General features: G+C 36.5%; 1 protein-coding gene across 1 annotated transcript in view; it reads left to right on the top strand.

Annotated features, from left to right (window-relative positions):
• LOC148309003 (dihydrolipoyl dehydrogenase-like) overlaps nt 1-6,948 on the top strand; it is a 35,671-nt gene extending 28,723 nt beyond the window's left edge. Inside the window, exons 6-12 of the mRNA XM_088260817.1 lie at nt 1,033-1,190; nt 1,729-1,865; nt 1,946-2,033; nt 3,009-3,110; nt 3,900-4,037; nt 4,125-4,214; nt 6,342-6,948. Coding sequence (XP_088116943.1) covers nt 1,033-1,190; nt 1,729-1,865; nt 1,946-2,033; nt 3,009-3,110; nt 3,900-4,037; nt 4,125-4,214; nt 6,342-6,407 — 779 coding nt within the window. The 3' untranslated portion in view covers nt 6,408-6,948. The remainder of the gene's footprint in view (nt 1-1,032; nt 1,191-1,728; nt 1,866-1,945; nt 2,034-3,008; nt 3,111-3,899; nt 4,038-4,124; nt 4,215-6,341) is intronic.
• Nucleotides 6,949-16,316: the final 9,368 nt, after the last annotated feature.

The following is a 16,316-nucleotide window of genomic DNA, read 5'->3' as shown; positions in this document are numbered from 1 at the left end:
TTAAAATATTATATATTAAATGTTAAATCAGACACTGATTTTTTGAGCCTACTAAGTTATATTTTATTTTTAAAAATACACGCAAATTTTTTGACAGTTGTTTCACCTAGTTATGCCATTTTCAAACAAATGTCGAACGACATACCACCATACAGCACAAATCATGTCGCAGGCCTCTTTCACATCATTTTTTTAGTTCTTCATATTGCATGTTTGCTTAAGATTTTGTTTAATAAACGACCCCTGTAATGCACCTTTACGGCACGTATAGTGCCCCAATCCAGCGGTTGCAATAATGCTGTGCAGTTTTGGTGAAAAGAATCCTACTCGTATATGCTTCAGCTGACAGGTTAATGTGTGAGCCAAACAATTGTCCATTAACAAAAGAATTTTTCTTCTCTCGTTGGACATTCGTTTCAAAATGCCATAACTAGGCGAAATAATTGTCACAATTAATTTTTGATGTGTTTTTTAACAATTTTTTTTTCACTGTAATATTTATTCAATATTACCCAGGACTGTTACCTGAAGCGGAGGGCTGATCACCTTTCCTTCATGTGTAAACGATCAACATAACACTGCGTTTATATGACGCAGTGCCCTATGCACCATTGGGGTGCGGATAAGGGTTTAATTATTTTATTTATTATTTTTTTAACAATAAAATACAACTTAGTAGACTCAAAACATCAGTGTTTGATTTAACATTTAACAAATAAATTAAAACGGAGTTCTGCAAATTAACCGCCCTACACATACGAATGTACGTGATACGCGCGGTTTTTCTTCATCATTCCGCGCTCGTATGACCTACGCGCACGAGAAAATATATCTGTTCCAAAAATATTTAATGTGTACCGGATACACTGACTAATTTTTGTCAGGTTTCATACCTGACAATATTTTGTGACAACAAACGTTGTGATGTTTTTGCTTGTTTATAAAAAATATGCCTGAAAATAACCCGAATGTAGGGTGGTTTAACGCCAAATCTATAAATAAATAATAAACATTGTGATTTTTTAAATATAGGTGTTGGGATTGATATGGAGGTGGCCAAAACCTTCCAAAAAATATTGACTAAACAAGGATTGTCTTTCAAACTGGGAACAAAGGTATTAGGAGCGACAAGAAGCGGTAATACTATTAAAGTTGACGTGGAATCAGCTAAAGATGGAAAGAAAGATTCGGTGAGTAATAAAAATACATATACAGTTATCACTCAAGACCACTTGGAAAATCAGAATACATAGCTTGAAGAATAGGGTATTATCAGTCGGGAGGAATATCTAATTTAACATAATCAACCTATAAAGGATTGTGTAAGACTCATTTTGTGTTTTTAACAGCCGATATAATAAATATTTTCATTCATAATTTTCTTTTGCAAAATTCGCAATCGTAAAAACGTTGTTTTCGTAAGTTGGTAACGAATGACGTCGCAGCAACAAATCCACACTACTACTATTACAGCTCTGTAAAGCAGATACATAAAGGGATACGCCCCATAACGTACCCAATGGTGTCCGTTTTTCGTTTTATTCAAATATCTAAAGTTAAAACCTTCATATCTCCCTTAGTTGTCTACAGATTTCAATAAGAATGTTACCCATAAATAGTCTTGTGATTTTTCGTATGAATTTATTAGCCAATAATAACACATCATGAGAATGATCCGTTATGCATTCAGTGATCAGAAATGTAATAATGCAATGTTTGCTTTTGTAGCTCGACTGCGATGTTCTACTGGTGTGTGTCGGGCGGCGGCCGTACACTAAAGACTTGGGACTGGAGAAAATTGGAATCATCACAGATGCCAGAGGCAGGATTCCCGTCAATGAAACATTCCAGACCATCGTGTCCGGGTTTGTAACTAGCTTTACTCTCCGCAACCTTGGAGATCCTTCCTTGTACCGATTGTAATGTGAAATATTTATTCTTGTAGAGTGTACGCCATTGGAGACTGTATCCACGGCCCCATGTTGGCGCACAAAGCAGAGGACGAGGGAATAGTCTGCGTGGAAGGAATGACTGTAAGCGTACCTTCATTGCATATATGTAGCATCTAATCTTATCCGCACCCCAATGGTGGGCACTGCATCATATAAATACACTGTTATGTTGATCCTTAACACACGAAGGAAAGGTGATCAGCCCTCCGCTTCAGGTACCAGTCCAGGGTAATATTGAATAAATATTAGAGTGAAAAAATCACTTATACATATTTATTTGACTCTCCCGACCCTCGAACCCGGGACCTCCAGAACGGTAGCCAAACGTGCCGACCAATAAACTATAGAGGCGGGCATCTAATATCATCTAATAGTTAAGAAATTATGAGAAATGCAAATTGGCAATTCTTAATTTGCTTCATATTGTCTGTCCATTCCCCTGGTTTTTACTTGTGTTTTTACTGGTTTTTAGTTGTAGTTGGATGCACTACCAGATGCACCACCCCCACGTTTTAAAACAACTTCCAATTTTCCAATATTTTTAAAAGATCTATGATCTATGATGATATAAAGAGGGACCAGATGAAGGATGCGAGATGCAGAATGCGAGAACCAATGAGACAGTCATGAGTGGTACCATAACAACTAGAGAAGGTTGTTTTGACTTATTCTTCTTCTGTGCGTGTCATGTCAGCTCCCCCTGATGTCGACTTGTCCTTGTCTCGGGCAGCTCTAGACAGAGCCTCAACAGTTATGATCCTCATCCTATCTTGTATGTTTCGGAGCCAGGAGATTCATCTTCTGTCCACACCTCTTCGACCGTCTATTATGTCTTTTATGATTAGGTGCTATAGCTCGCACTTCTCTCCTCTAAGCCCATGCCCCAGATAGGACACCTTCCGGACTTTGATAACTTTTGACTTTGGTGGGAATAAAAAAACATAGGAAACCGAGTTACTAACTTTTTACGTATGTCTAAATTAAGGGTTGATATAGTCAAAGATGCAACTTTGGCAGTTCTTTTGTGCACATAAACAAGTTTGGTATGATTTTCAGGGCATGCCAGTCCATATCGACTACAATTGCGTTCCCTCTGTTATATATACACATCCCGAAGTCGGCTGGGTGGGCAAGTCTGAAGAGGATCTAAAGAAAGCCGTGAGTTATTTATAGATTTGGTATTTAATTTTTAGAACTCTGTTTTAATTTAATTTATATATTGAATATTAAGTTTAAACGCTGATTTTTAGAGTCTACTAAATTGTATTTTATTATTTAAACATTTAAAAATAAAATTTTTGACAATAGATTCTTCCTTTCCCCGAAAATGATTATTCAGTACCTACATGCCCCATTACCTATTGAACACTCGGCCTCACCCTCAACTAATGTTTTCTCCCATAAATTATTACTGCATGTGTTATAACTATTACTTATGTACCTAGAATTGTATCGCTACATAAAGACCCTCAGTTCATTTAATCTTCACATTAGTTTGAAAATGCCATAACAAGGTGAAACAATTGTCACAAAATTTATTTTTATGTTTTTTTAACCCTTTCCTTACGGTGCTAAAAACATCCGCGTGCTCCGGTAATATGTATTTTGTACACCGTATGAAAATGTGTTTTAATATGTGAATATTCCTAAATTTAATTAAACCCTGAAGAGGGCGACAGGTTGTTGCCGAAACTAGTTGGTTAATAAAAATGTGAGTGGATCACAAAGTATTTTTATTTCTCGAAATAATATATCAATATGATCCACAAAGTTAATGCTTTCAATATTCAAAACATTAATACATATCACCGGTAGGGGAAGGTTAGTAATAAAATACAATTTAGTAGACTCTAAATATCAGTGTTTGATTTTGATATTTAATATATAAGTTTTATTATTATGTCAATTTACTTACCGCAGTATTGTGTCAATAAATAATGTTTTCAGGGTATTGCGTACAAAGTTGGAAAGTTCCCCTTCATGGCTAACTCTCGAGCAAAGACAAACAACGAAACTGAAGGATTTGTAAAGGTTTTGGCTGATCAAGCGACTGATAGAATCCTCGGAACTCACATCATCGGTCCCGTGAGTATTGTACCATTTCTTTAAATTGAATATTCAATATTAGACTAAAACATGAATAAATGTATTTACATGCTTGTTGTGGTGCAGGGTGCTGGTGAGCTGATCAATGAAGCAGTCCTGGCGATAGAATACGGAGCGGCAGCGGAAGACGTCGCCAGAGTGTGCCACGCTCATCCGGTAATACATACATTTATTTAAAACATGAACTATCAGCAAGAGAGTGCTTGTAAACCAAACTATTTGTGTATTTTTTTATTATTAGGGTTTTTTTACCCCTAGCCTATGGAGTAGTTTTTGTCAATACTCTTCTTAGATTGTTATCGAAATGTCAAAAGTTTAAACTTACCTTAATTTCTCAACTTTCTCAGAATTATTCATTCACTTCCATCTTTCGTTGACACTAATCGTAATATAAAAGAAAGCATTTCATTAATTGATTTGGCAGTCACTTTGTGGTAAGATCTATCCATTTTTAATTTAAAATTTACTTATTAAATACCGCTATTTCTTAAAATCATCATTTTTAAATACGGTGTGTGAAAATGATGCAGAATGCATAATACATACTTTATTCACACATACAAGGTCTGTTCAAAAAGTATCCGAACATAATTTTTACTGGCAAAACAAATAACGCTTTGAGAGCGTATTACTTAAATACCTAGAATTGTATCGTTATATATATTTTGTACACCATATGAAAATGTGGTTTAAAAATGTGAATATTCCTAAATGTTGCTTTTATTGACCATAGTTGCTTTTATTGACCATAGTTGAAGTTGTAATGTAACAATTTTGTATTGTTAGCTCTGTTATTATCTGAAAACGAGAAAAAAAATACATCGCAAATAACCGCAATAGCTGGCTTGGCGACACAATCGCCGCGCAAGACGATCTGTGCACTACTGGCGGAGTAAACACGTTATGACATGCGTGTATAACAAAGGACGTCAGAAGCGCAAGCAAGCAAGCACACACAGAAACATTTGTGAATTGGTTATTTCACAACTTTCTCAGAATTATTCATTCACTTCCATCTTTCGTTGACACTAATCGTAATATAAAAGAAAGCATTTCATTAATTGATTTGGCAGTCACTTTGTGGTAAAATCTATCCATTTTTAATTTAAAATTTACTTAGTAAATACCGCTATTTCTTAAAATCATCATTTTTAAATACGGTGTGTGAAAATGATGCAGAATGCATAATACATCGCTTTATTCACACATACAAGGTCTGTTCAAAAAGTATCCGAACATAATTTTTACTGGCAAAACAAATAACGCTTTGAGGGCGTAGCTTAGCATGACCGTTTGTAGGTATACCTAGTGGTCATTTTAAATTTTTTTCATGACCATAGTGCCACTTAGCCGCTGCCACGCTGTTGAAGAGTGAGCATGTGTACGCTATTGTCGTCGGATTTAAGTTTTGACAGAAAAAGTTGAACAACTATTAAAGTTGCATTAAGCATCAAATTTTCTTTAAAGCTTGTCGATTCTCAAGTGGAAACTATCCACAAAATTTAAAAAAAGTGTTTGGGGACGAAGCAATGGAGACCACACAGATAAAAGAGTGGTATAACTGCTTCAAAGATGGCCGCTCATCAGTGGAGAGTGAAACACTATCCGGTAGGCACTTAACATCCAAAAATGATGTTGTCGTTGATCAAGTAAGGACCCTGGCATGCAAGATCGTCGAATAACGTTCTCTGAAGAGAACTTGCTGATGAAGTGAGCATTAGTGTTGGATCCATTCATTCCATTTTAACCGAAGATTTGGCCCTCAGAAGGGTCTTAGCAAAATTTGCGCTAAATTTGCTGACAATTGAGCAGAAGCAACTTGGTGTGGAGATCGCACAGGAAATGCTGGAGACTGCGATCGATGATCTCAAGTTTCTCAATACACTCCCTGTGATTTCTGGCTTTTTCCCCAGCTAAAAATGCATTTGAAAGGGATCAGATTTCAGACCAGGGAAGACATCAAGAGCATTGCGACGGACCACCTGCGCGCCATACAAATAGAGTCTTTCCAGCGTTGCTTCCGGCAGTGGCAGAACCGTTGGGAGAAGTGCGTAGCAGCTCAAGGGGACTAGTTTGAAGGGGATTAGTTTCATTTAATTGTATCTCAATAAATGTTGTTTTTATGAATTAAAGGCGGACACTTTTTGAACAGATCTCGTATAACCGTACATACAATATCTCATCCTAACTACTTAAGAATTTATTTTGTTTGTTTGTTTGAGAGGTTAGCAAGAGAGATGAAGTCTTTTCACATATTTCAACAAGTTTATTTCTTTTTTTCAGACTTGTGCGGAGGCGCTGAGAGAGGCAAATCTAATGGCTTACTGCGGAAAACCTATTAATTTTTAATCACCCACAACTCGATACTTATTCCTTCCACCAGAACAATGTCGGTTCACTAAGTTGGATAGTCTTTTTGTACGGAAGTGCTATTGTGGGTAACTGCCGTACTCATGCCGGGAGGCTATTTTAGGAGAACTAAAGTAACGAATGATAAATTATATCTTAATGCTGTAAATTGAGGACTTTTGAGTATTTGTCTCTTTTGCTGTGCACAGTATCATTTAATTTATTTTAAATTCTTTTGATTGGATTATTGTATATATTTTGCAAAATTCTGTGTAAAGTGTTTCAATTTTTTTTTATAACTAATACTATAATTATTATGTATTTAATATTACCTTATCATAGAACGTTTGCATTTCTGTTGCCTAATTTTATACATGGCCATTATTTTATCATTTTATTAAAAATATTGTACTATTATAATATATGATTTCACCACAAACAATTAATTTTGAGTTAACTTTTTTTTCTAAATCTCTAGGTATTTTTGTTGTAAGCACACTATCTGTTAGCAATAATATATAAAAGTATCATTGTTTTTAAATATTGTCTTATTTTTCCTATCCCAATCACAAGGATCATTTGCAGATCGCAGTTGTAAGACAACAATCTAATCAGATGACAAACCTAACCGCAACAATATCCATGCCATCTCTCAGTGTGGCAAAACGATGCATCATAGATGTTCGAATGCTGAAATGTGTCGTCTACTTGCAAAATCCGCCAGATCCATGTAATTTGATTCTTCAAAAAATGCAAAATTCTCCGGGTAACATTTGTGTTTAAAAGATTTGTCTATCTTTAGATAAAATATTGTGAAATAGAGAATTTTAGCATTTATTTAGATTTTTTTTCAGTATTTAAAAAAAATATAAGAGACAAACCAATAATGACGTCACATGAATTTTTTACCTATCCCCGCTCTCTGATTGGCTGATATGGGTCAGTAGGCAAGTTCCATGTATATAGCGGAATTTGATATACAACACTTTTTTTAGGAGGGTTTTTAAGTATATAAATATTTTAAACAATAAAACCCACAATTGGCATTCCGATAAGACTATTTATTTTAAAATCATATAAAATTGGATCTGGCGGATTTTGAAAGTCGGCGACACCAATAAGGAAAGAATTAAAACTCACAATTAGCATTCCTATAGAGTATTTATTTTTAAATCTTATAAAATTGGATCTGGCGGATTTTGAAAGTCGGCGACACAAATAAGGAAAGAATGCAAAGCCAAAATAAGCATTATCAATAAAATGAAGAAAGGTGTGTTGGGATGGTTTGACCATTTGGAACGAATGAGGAAAGAACCGTAAAACAAATTTATGAGGTGAATTTAGTTGGAAATAGGAGCAGAGAAAGACCGAGGAAAACATGATCAAGTATTTCAAATACCCAAAAGTGGCTGACCACTGAATCAGGAGTCGGAATAATCGGCAGTATGAGGAGATACATGAATGTGGAAGAGACAAAGATTTTTTGAAAAGGCAGATTGGTGTGGCATTCTATTCTCTTTGCCTATATGCAGGTGTAGGCAGAAAATAGAAGCAGCGTGACGGTTAGTTAATTCATACATAAAGGGGTACTTATATCATATGTGTCCGCCTCCGTAGTGTAATGGTCAGCCGGAGGTCCCGGGTTCGATTCCCAGGGAGGGTCAAATAAAAGTGATTTTTTCACTCTAATATTTATTCAATATTACCTTGGACTGGTACCTGAAGCGGAGGGCTGATCACCTTTCCTTCGTATGTTAATTAACAATCAAGATAACACTGCGTTTATTTAATGCAGTGCCCTATGCACCATTGGAGTGCGGATAAGGGGGTTCGGAATATATCATATATTTACAACATTTTGAGTGTGTCCAAATACTTGTTCACAAATCTGGATTATCTCCGATTAAAGGAGTATTTTTCATATTATTTTTTGACATCTCATCAAAGATGAAGAAGAATATGAATTTACATGTGTAAAGTGATCACTTAAACCAGCCTATGACGGTCGTCAGCCCCATAAATGCCCAGACTTCCATATTCTTCTTCATCTTTGATGAGACGTCAAAAAATAATATATTGTATATTATTTAATTTGTCATGTTTTTACTAATACAGAAAAAAAAAATAATAATCTGAATTAGAGGATAAATAAAATAAATAAAATAATAGAATAAATAAAAAAAACCTTTTCTATAGTTATTTATTGATAAATATCTGCATATATGTTGCGAATATAAAATTTCATGCATCAAGCAATTTCAATACATATATAATATAATTTCCATAGTGGCAAGAATACAAAAGAACTTAAAATTGCGATCTTCCTGTTGTCCCACTCCTCACGGAAAGGCACTCGTTGGACATTGTGGTAAATTTTACTTAGTCTGCAAAGTGACTGACCTAGGGCGCTTGTCCACTACCCGGAATTCCGTGCAATTTTACCGTTCGGCACGTCAGTTAGCGTTTTAAAACAACGATTGGCTTGTGGTTTTGTCCATCTTTCTTCGGATCAGAGCTCTTGATCGGTGCGTGAACATGTTGCGCGTAAATTCAATAACGCTAAACTGTCGTAGTCGTTTTCATTTTTCAAAACCGGACTGCCGGATGGTGAAATCCCGTGCAGTGGACAAACGCCCTTAATGCTACAGTAGAACCACTCAAATTCCCTTCAACATTGTCTTAAAATAATTATTTATTGGTATTCTTTCTCCTCGTACAATGGGGCAAACTACTCGAGCTTTCTTTACTTTACAATATCTATAGATTCGATTTCTTCGGTTCTTTGGACACGTTGCACATGCAATGAGTGTAGCCTGGAACGACTGGTTGTGATCGGTAACCTGGAAGACAGGGAGAAGAAGATCCCCACACGATGGACCGATCAAGTTAAGGCAGCAGCAGGCACCTCGGTGGTTGGAGCTCTACGTGCAGCGCAGTCAAGGGATAACTGGAGAAGAGTCATTGCTTCCACAAGGGTCACAACCCTCAGTAATGAGGAATAAGACGGAGAAGAATCTACAGATTATTTAAATTTTTCCGTGCATCTTAACCGTTTGGAACTCTCCAACGCCATATGTTATTATTCGATTATTTTATTTAAATTTAAAAGAATAACATATTTGATGGAATCACCACAGTTTAGGCGCTTTTCAGAGTTGCCCATGACGGACACATTCTCAAGTTATAGTCGATGTGTATTTAAATAAATATAATGGCAAGATTATATTTTTAACTAAAAAATTAAATCATATTTGATATTCAGTTAATATTGTTGCACTTAAAATAATTGACAGTTAAAGGGATTCTGAAACAAATATGTATATTCATTCTAATAATTCATAGTGAAAAACGGGCTCTTTTCGCAACTGGCTTTTTAGACATTTAACCATACATAAAAAAATTAAAACAATGATGAATTGAAAGGTTTATAAATATGAATAGACCATAGGTCATGAAAAACATATTTGAACTGCATTTAAAATGTGCATATTAAGTGATTCACTGTGCACTCTGTCACATCAAATGCGAGACATTTTTTCCACTGAGCTCGGATTCCAAATGTATGCTTTTTTATTTGTTACCGTAAACTACATGTAAATCATCCTTTCTAGAAAAGGTACCCATTTTTATAAATTAAAATACTTACAGGGAATACAATGATTCATGCGGAGAAAGGATTCATGTCAATTTCAATATATTGTACATTTTTCAAATCATGTCCTAAAAATAACAAGTTGTAGCACATATCGCTCACTCCTTTCAATAATGTCACATATAAAAAATCGACAATTTTAAGTTGAGCATGTTTTCGGAATGCCCAGAAAATGTACTATATCCCAGCAAAAGTGGTATATTTTAAACTTAATATTTCCCCGCAACAGGGCAGAAAGTGTTGTTTTTGCATTTTGTAGAAAAGGTATTGTTTAATTATTTTTTTAAATATACTAAATATTTTCAAATGGAGAAAAAACCTTCAGGTTTTACCTAAAAAGATCTGTTTCACAGTAAAAAGTTCAATAAGTGTCTTGATATTTATTTTTAATACATTGTATTATATTTTTAAACTTTAAAAACGTTTTCCTGAAAAATCAGGTTTTTTGATTTATGACGTTGTTGAAAGGAGTGAGCGATATGTGTTTATAAGGAAGATTTTGCGCAATGCGGAATTATAGTGATATAAGCATTATACAAATATATGATTTTATATATTGTAATTTAGATTTCCAAGACAAAAATAACCATGATTCAGAATTATCATTATTTAATCAGAAACTGTCTAATGAAAAGTCGGAGGTAAACAATATTATAAAAATACATTCAGTGAAAATTACTTGATTATTTTTCATCCTCTAGCTTAATATCTACATAAAATAAATATATTTTTAATACAATTAGGAACTATACATATGTGTTATATATAATAATAACTTTTCAACTTATCTGAACTCAATCCAATGAAAAAGGTCAGTGTTCACCAAGTGAATACTAACCTTTTTTTATTGTTTTACAATTTCTATGATATTCTGTCATACAGGTTTGATCAAGATTTGTCAGTCATTATTGTAGTACATTGTTGCATCTAGCAATCTCCGTCTTCTAGTACCAGGTAGAGAGAGCATTGATTGTAATTTAAAATTGGAACTTATTTTCAGGGTCATTTTGAATTTTGGGTCCACATAGAATGAGTACTTGTCTTGGAGTAGGTACCTATGTACAGCGAGCATTCTTTGCAATTTAAAATTAGAATTTATTTTCAAAGCCATTTTGAATTTTGGGTCCACATAGAATGAGTACTTGTCTTGGAGTAGGTACCTATGTACAGCGAGCATTCATTGCAATTTAAAATTAGAATTTATTTTCAAAGCCATTTTGAATTTTGGGTCCACATAGAATGAGTACTTGTCTTGGAGTAGGTACCTATGTACAGCGAGCATTCTTTGCTTTTCAAAATTGGAATATCCTTTCAAGGCCATTTTAAATTTTGGTCCCACTTCGAATGAGTTCTCTTCCATATCGGTTTTTTAGCATGAATATACCCGCATCATTCATTGGCATATTTTTTAACGTGTTGTACAATTTTTTTCCGAATTCTCACAAAATATTTTTATAATGTGCCCGATGATGGTGGTAATTCATAAAAAAAAATTCAATCAATGCGTAAATGTTTTATGGAGGAATACTTGAACTGAAACTAATTAAACTAACTAAAATCTGAACTTATTATTTATAACATTTATCGAGATATAACAAGCAATGTGTACTTGTTACACATTTACGGAAAGGAAGGGTTAAAAACCATTCCCATAGGGTGCTTGTGTACTACACGGAATTTTACCGTCCGGCAATCCGTTTAAAAAAAATAAATAAAAGATACTACGACAGTTTAGCGTAATCGAATCGATCACGCACCGTGATCACGCACCGATCGAGCGCACCGATCCGAAAAAAGAAAGACAAAAGCACAAGCCAATCCAAGCCAATCATCCGTTTTATCATGCTAACTGAAGTGCCGGACGGTAAAATTCCGTGTAGTGCGCAAACGCCCTTACAAGGGTACTTGAAACAGACATTCACTAAGAATTGTGTATAAACATATAAAGGATTGTATACCACTTTATACATTTGTACGCATTGCTTATTTTGCATAGTAAATTAATATTAACACATTGTGGAAACATTTTAATTAAAAGCATCTTTTACATACTGTTGTTAGAAAGCGGGAGACACTTACAAGCGTTCTACTTGCTTACTTTTTATTTAATGACTGGATCCTGGCGTGTGCCAACGGGATCCCAGGGCGTGACTGTGTGAACTATCACTGCGTCCACATCAACTGCTTGCCGTCGAGAACCCAAACAACACTCCGGCGGCGTGTAAGGGCGGACGGTAAACGACACAGTCGATCGAGTGCCAGGCGAGGTGCATGATAACCGAAACTGACGCTCATATCATTCAGAACTGCATCCGTACGCACGCGGGCAGGACTGTAAACAAACAACGCTTTGGCTGCAGGAAGCAACGTAACCTTCTCTCTCCATCCCCTCTCCAACTTTCCATTGTAAAAATTGTAAATAGAAACTCTCCTTTTCCCGCTCTATGCATAATGATTGAAAAAAGTGTTCTGAATGTCAATGTAAAGAAATTCAATTAAGCAAGGGAGTAACTATTACTCTTTGGGGGTTGGTTCATCCCAGAGGATCTAGCCAAGCAAAAAGGGCTGTTTACCGTTTGGCAATATATAATAACTAAAAATGTTAATGAAATTTGCGGGGGATCATTTGACAATGATCCCTGCACCACAAAACAATATCCCAATAACGAACACAAACAACAAAGCCTCGGACAGTATTAATGTGGAGCCCACAGGCCCCGCATCATTGCTGGGCGGGCGAGTCGACTGCACCGAACTCTCGGAGGGTGCAGACGTGCTCTCGACTCTGATGACGCTTAGGTAATTGCTGTGACATTCGTGTGCGAGCTTTGTATCCCGAACTGTGTGTTTTCTACGAAAATCGGACTGAGGGTTCACAGTCTCTAAACATAGGGAAGTGACCAAGGAGGAAATCTCGGTGGGCCAAATAAAAGCTCGGTACATCGACGCAGAGGTGGAGCTATGGGCTAGATGCGAAGCTTTCCTCATCAACTCGGGGAAAACCGACAGGGTGAACCAGCGGTTATTGAATCCGGCCAAGCGCGGGCAGATCTCTCGATGCAATCAAGCTACTAAGGAGTCGCGGAGAATAACGCCCTCACTGATAGCCAGTGCGCCAACGGTAGCCAAGTGGGCTACCAGGCGGCTGAACTAGAGTGGTGGGCGAGTGCTGTAGCTGAGTTCATACGCTCAGGTTGTGGCAGGCACATCAATAAGACGCTGTACGCTAAAAGCGTGGACTTTTAGATTTATTTGGCCGGATGTTAGATGACATTTGCAAGATCCGATATATGAAGGCATTTACAGGGATGCCTTGGGCGGGATACCGGTCTGCTGAGCTGATTTCGGTGATTAATCTAGCTCTAGCAGGGATGGACGTGGAAAAGATATTCACGAGGTGGTTATCTAAAGTCTATCCCGAGAGGCCGGCCCCCCGACGTGAAAGAGTCCAAAAAGATGACTTTACCGAAGGAAAGAGCAGACGTAAACAGAGGCGCGAGAAACGACGTAGACAATACTGGGCCGCTCAGGCACAATAGACATAGGAGAGTTCTCACCGAGGAAGATGGTAATGTGGGCTCCCCGCCCCTCGAGGAGTTCGTCAAAGCTTGGTTGCGGATATTCAAGACCGAAAGCACTCCGTACGACAAACCAGTCCGTACGACAGGGGTGGCGGCAACAGGGATACTTCCACGCATCTACCAGAGATGGAGGTCGCGAAATCCCCTCGTTCGCATATTCCATACCGATCCTTCTTCTGGTTAAACTGCGGGACTCCCTCCCTCTGGCGCAGGCGTGTTTCAATCTGGATCTTATCCATAGATAGATGCGTTGGTGCCAAGAGCGGATGGCTGCAAACAAGAGCAAAAATGATCTCGAGACCAAAAAGCTTTTCGCAAAGCGGTTGAGAGAGTCAGTGGATGGCGCCAAACTTGCCGAGTCGGCCGCATCCAAGTTCTCCACTGACTGGATCCTGGCGTGTGCCAACGGGATTCCAGGGCATGACTACATAAATTATCGCCACGTCCACATCAACTGCTCGCCGTCGAGAACCCAAACAACACGTGGGCGGCGTGTGGGGACTGACGGTAGAACGACACAGTCGATTGAATGCTAGGCGGGGTACATGACAACCGAAACCGGCGCTCAAATCATCCAGAACTGCACCCGTACGCACGGGGGGAGGGTGAGACGGCACTAAAGGAGAAAGGATGGAAGGTGACCCAGCGTGGCCTAATTATTGGTGTTGGGCACCAGCACAGGGGAACTTTCGTGGGATAACTACGCGAACACTGTACGGATCCTTCATGAACTGGAGGATGTTCAATAGAACCACGAGCCGCAACAATCACCCACGAATGGGCCTAAACCATAGAAGATAAGGAGGTGGGTTGGAAAGAGCCGGGGTCGGCTAGCTCCTGACAAGAGCTCCGCGACAAGTACCCTTAGGCGTCGAATTAGAATCACTCAAGGTGTCACATGACTCGTTGGTCCGTGCTGGAGTGCCACTAATTAGATGGTAGCGCTCTTCAAGTCAGACGGTTCTAGTTTAGGTGCGAGGTTTGAGTTGCAATTTAACATAGAGCGCGAGAGAAACCAAAAAATATTGTACAGATGGGAATCGGGTTAGCGGTTACTTGTGATTAGTATACTGAGGGTCGGGTGGCAGACTGTCTGAATATAGTTAGGGTCGCGATTGATGAAAAAACCGTTCGACGGCAATGTGTTAATTATACTTCATACGATAATGTCTCATTAAATAATAATCTGTAGTCCATCTCAAGCCTTTAAATCCTATCCTTGTGTAGAATTTGTTCACCATTTTTATTGAATCATACATTTGATTACAAATTGCCATCACCTAGTTTTTTTATAAAATTTATTTATAAAATTATATGAAAGAAAAGTGGTTATGACATGCAATCAAATACGACATGGCCAAATGATGGAGTCTATTTCAGATCTACCCACTTCCATTATCCATTTATAAATAGCCCTTTTATATTTAGTTTATATTTGTAATGACTTTGTGGATCATGGAAGCAGGTTGTACAACTTGATTGCATGAACTTTAATTTAGGACCTGCATAGATATGGCTTTGTTTAAATTTTTTTCTTATGTGCAATCTGTATACATTTAGCTTATAAGTATTTTGTTTAGTATTTTTATTATTATAAGTAATTTTAGCTTTACAGAAAATAGTAATTGTATTTTGAATTTTTTGCATATTAATATATTTAATTATTCAAGTTTTAAGGGTTTGTTTAAAAATATTTAACTGAATAAATGAGAACTCACAACATTTAAGTAAATAAAATATTACTTTTTTATAAAATACTGCTTTATTATTTAACCATTGTTTTTTTTGTATAGGTCATTCTCCTGAACACCTAAAAAAATATCCGGATTTTTAGCACTATAAAGATCTTTAGCCTATGAGCCGCTTAGGCTCACAGAAATAGTATGAAATTGAAGTATTTTTGTAAATAATAAAAACACAAATATTCCTCTTTTCTACAAATTTTTTTTATAAGTACATATAAGAAAAAGTTTAACACTAAACGGGCAATATTATCAAAATGCTTTGGATTTCCTAATTTTTAATGATTTTGGACATGTCGCTCACTCCTTTCAAGAACGTCATAAATCAAAAATTGACAATTTTCAGTTGTGGATGTATTCAGAATGCCCAGAAAATGTACTATATCCCAGCAAAAGAAGCATATTTTTAACTTAATATTTACCCGCTACAGGGCAGAAAGTGTTGTTTTTGCATTTTGAAGGAAAGGTATTGTTTCATTATTTTTTTAATATATTAAATATTTTTCAAATGGAGAAAAAACCTTCAGGTTTTACCTAAAAAGATGTGTTGCACAATAAAAAGTTTAATAAGTGACATTTATTTTTAATACATTGTGTTATATTTTTAAACTTTAAAAACGCTCTCCTGAAAAATCAAGTTTTTTGATTTATGACGTTCTTGAAAGGAGTGAGCGATGTGAGCAGATTTCAGAAAGCAGGTTGTCATGTTTCATGAATTCCAAATATATTTATACAATACAGGTTTAATAATTTTGCGAACCTGTGGGTTGTAAAGTGAAAAATTAGATTTATTTTTAGTGCTCTGGAAAAGAGTTTAGAGGTTTATACATTCTATATCGAGGTTTGGGAATCTAACAAATTGTTTGATGTACAGCAGTGCCAGGTGAGGATGAAATAAGGAACGTTATTCTTTTGTTGTTGGGAAAATTAGGAA

Source organism: Brachycentrus maculatus, unplaced genomic scaffold (assembly GCF_059751285.1).
Source record: "Brachycentrus maculatus isolate JH-2025_06_01 unplaced genomic scaffold, ASM5975128v1 h1tg000142l, whole genome shotgun sequence".
Classification (NCBI taxonomy): Eukaryota; Metazoa; Arthropoda; class Insecta; order Trichoptera; family Brachycentridae; genus Brachycentrus; species Brachycentrus maculatus.
Note: the sequence above shows the minus strand (reverse complement) of the source record. Positions and strands in the feature narration are given on the sequence as shown.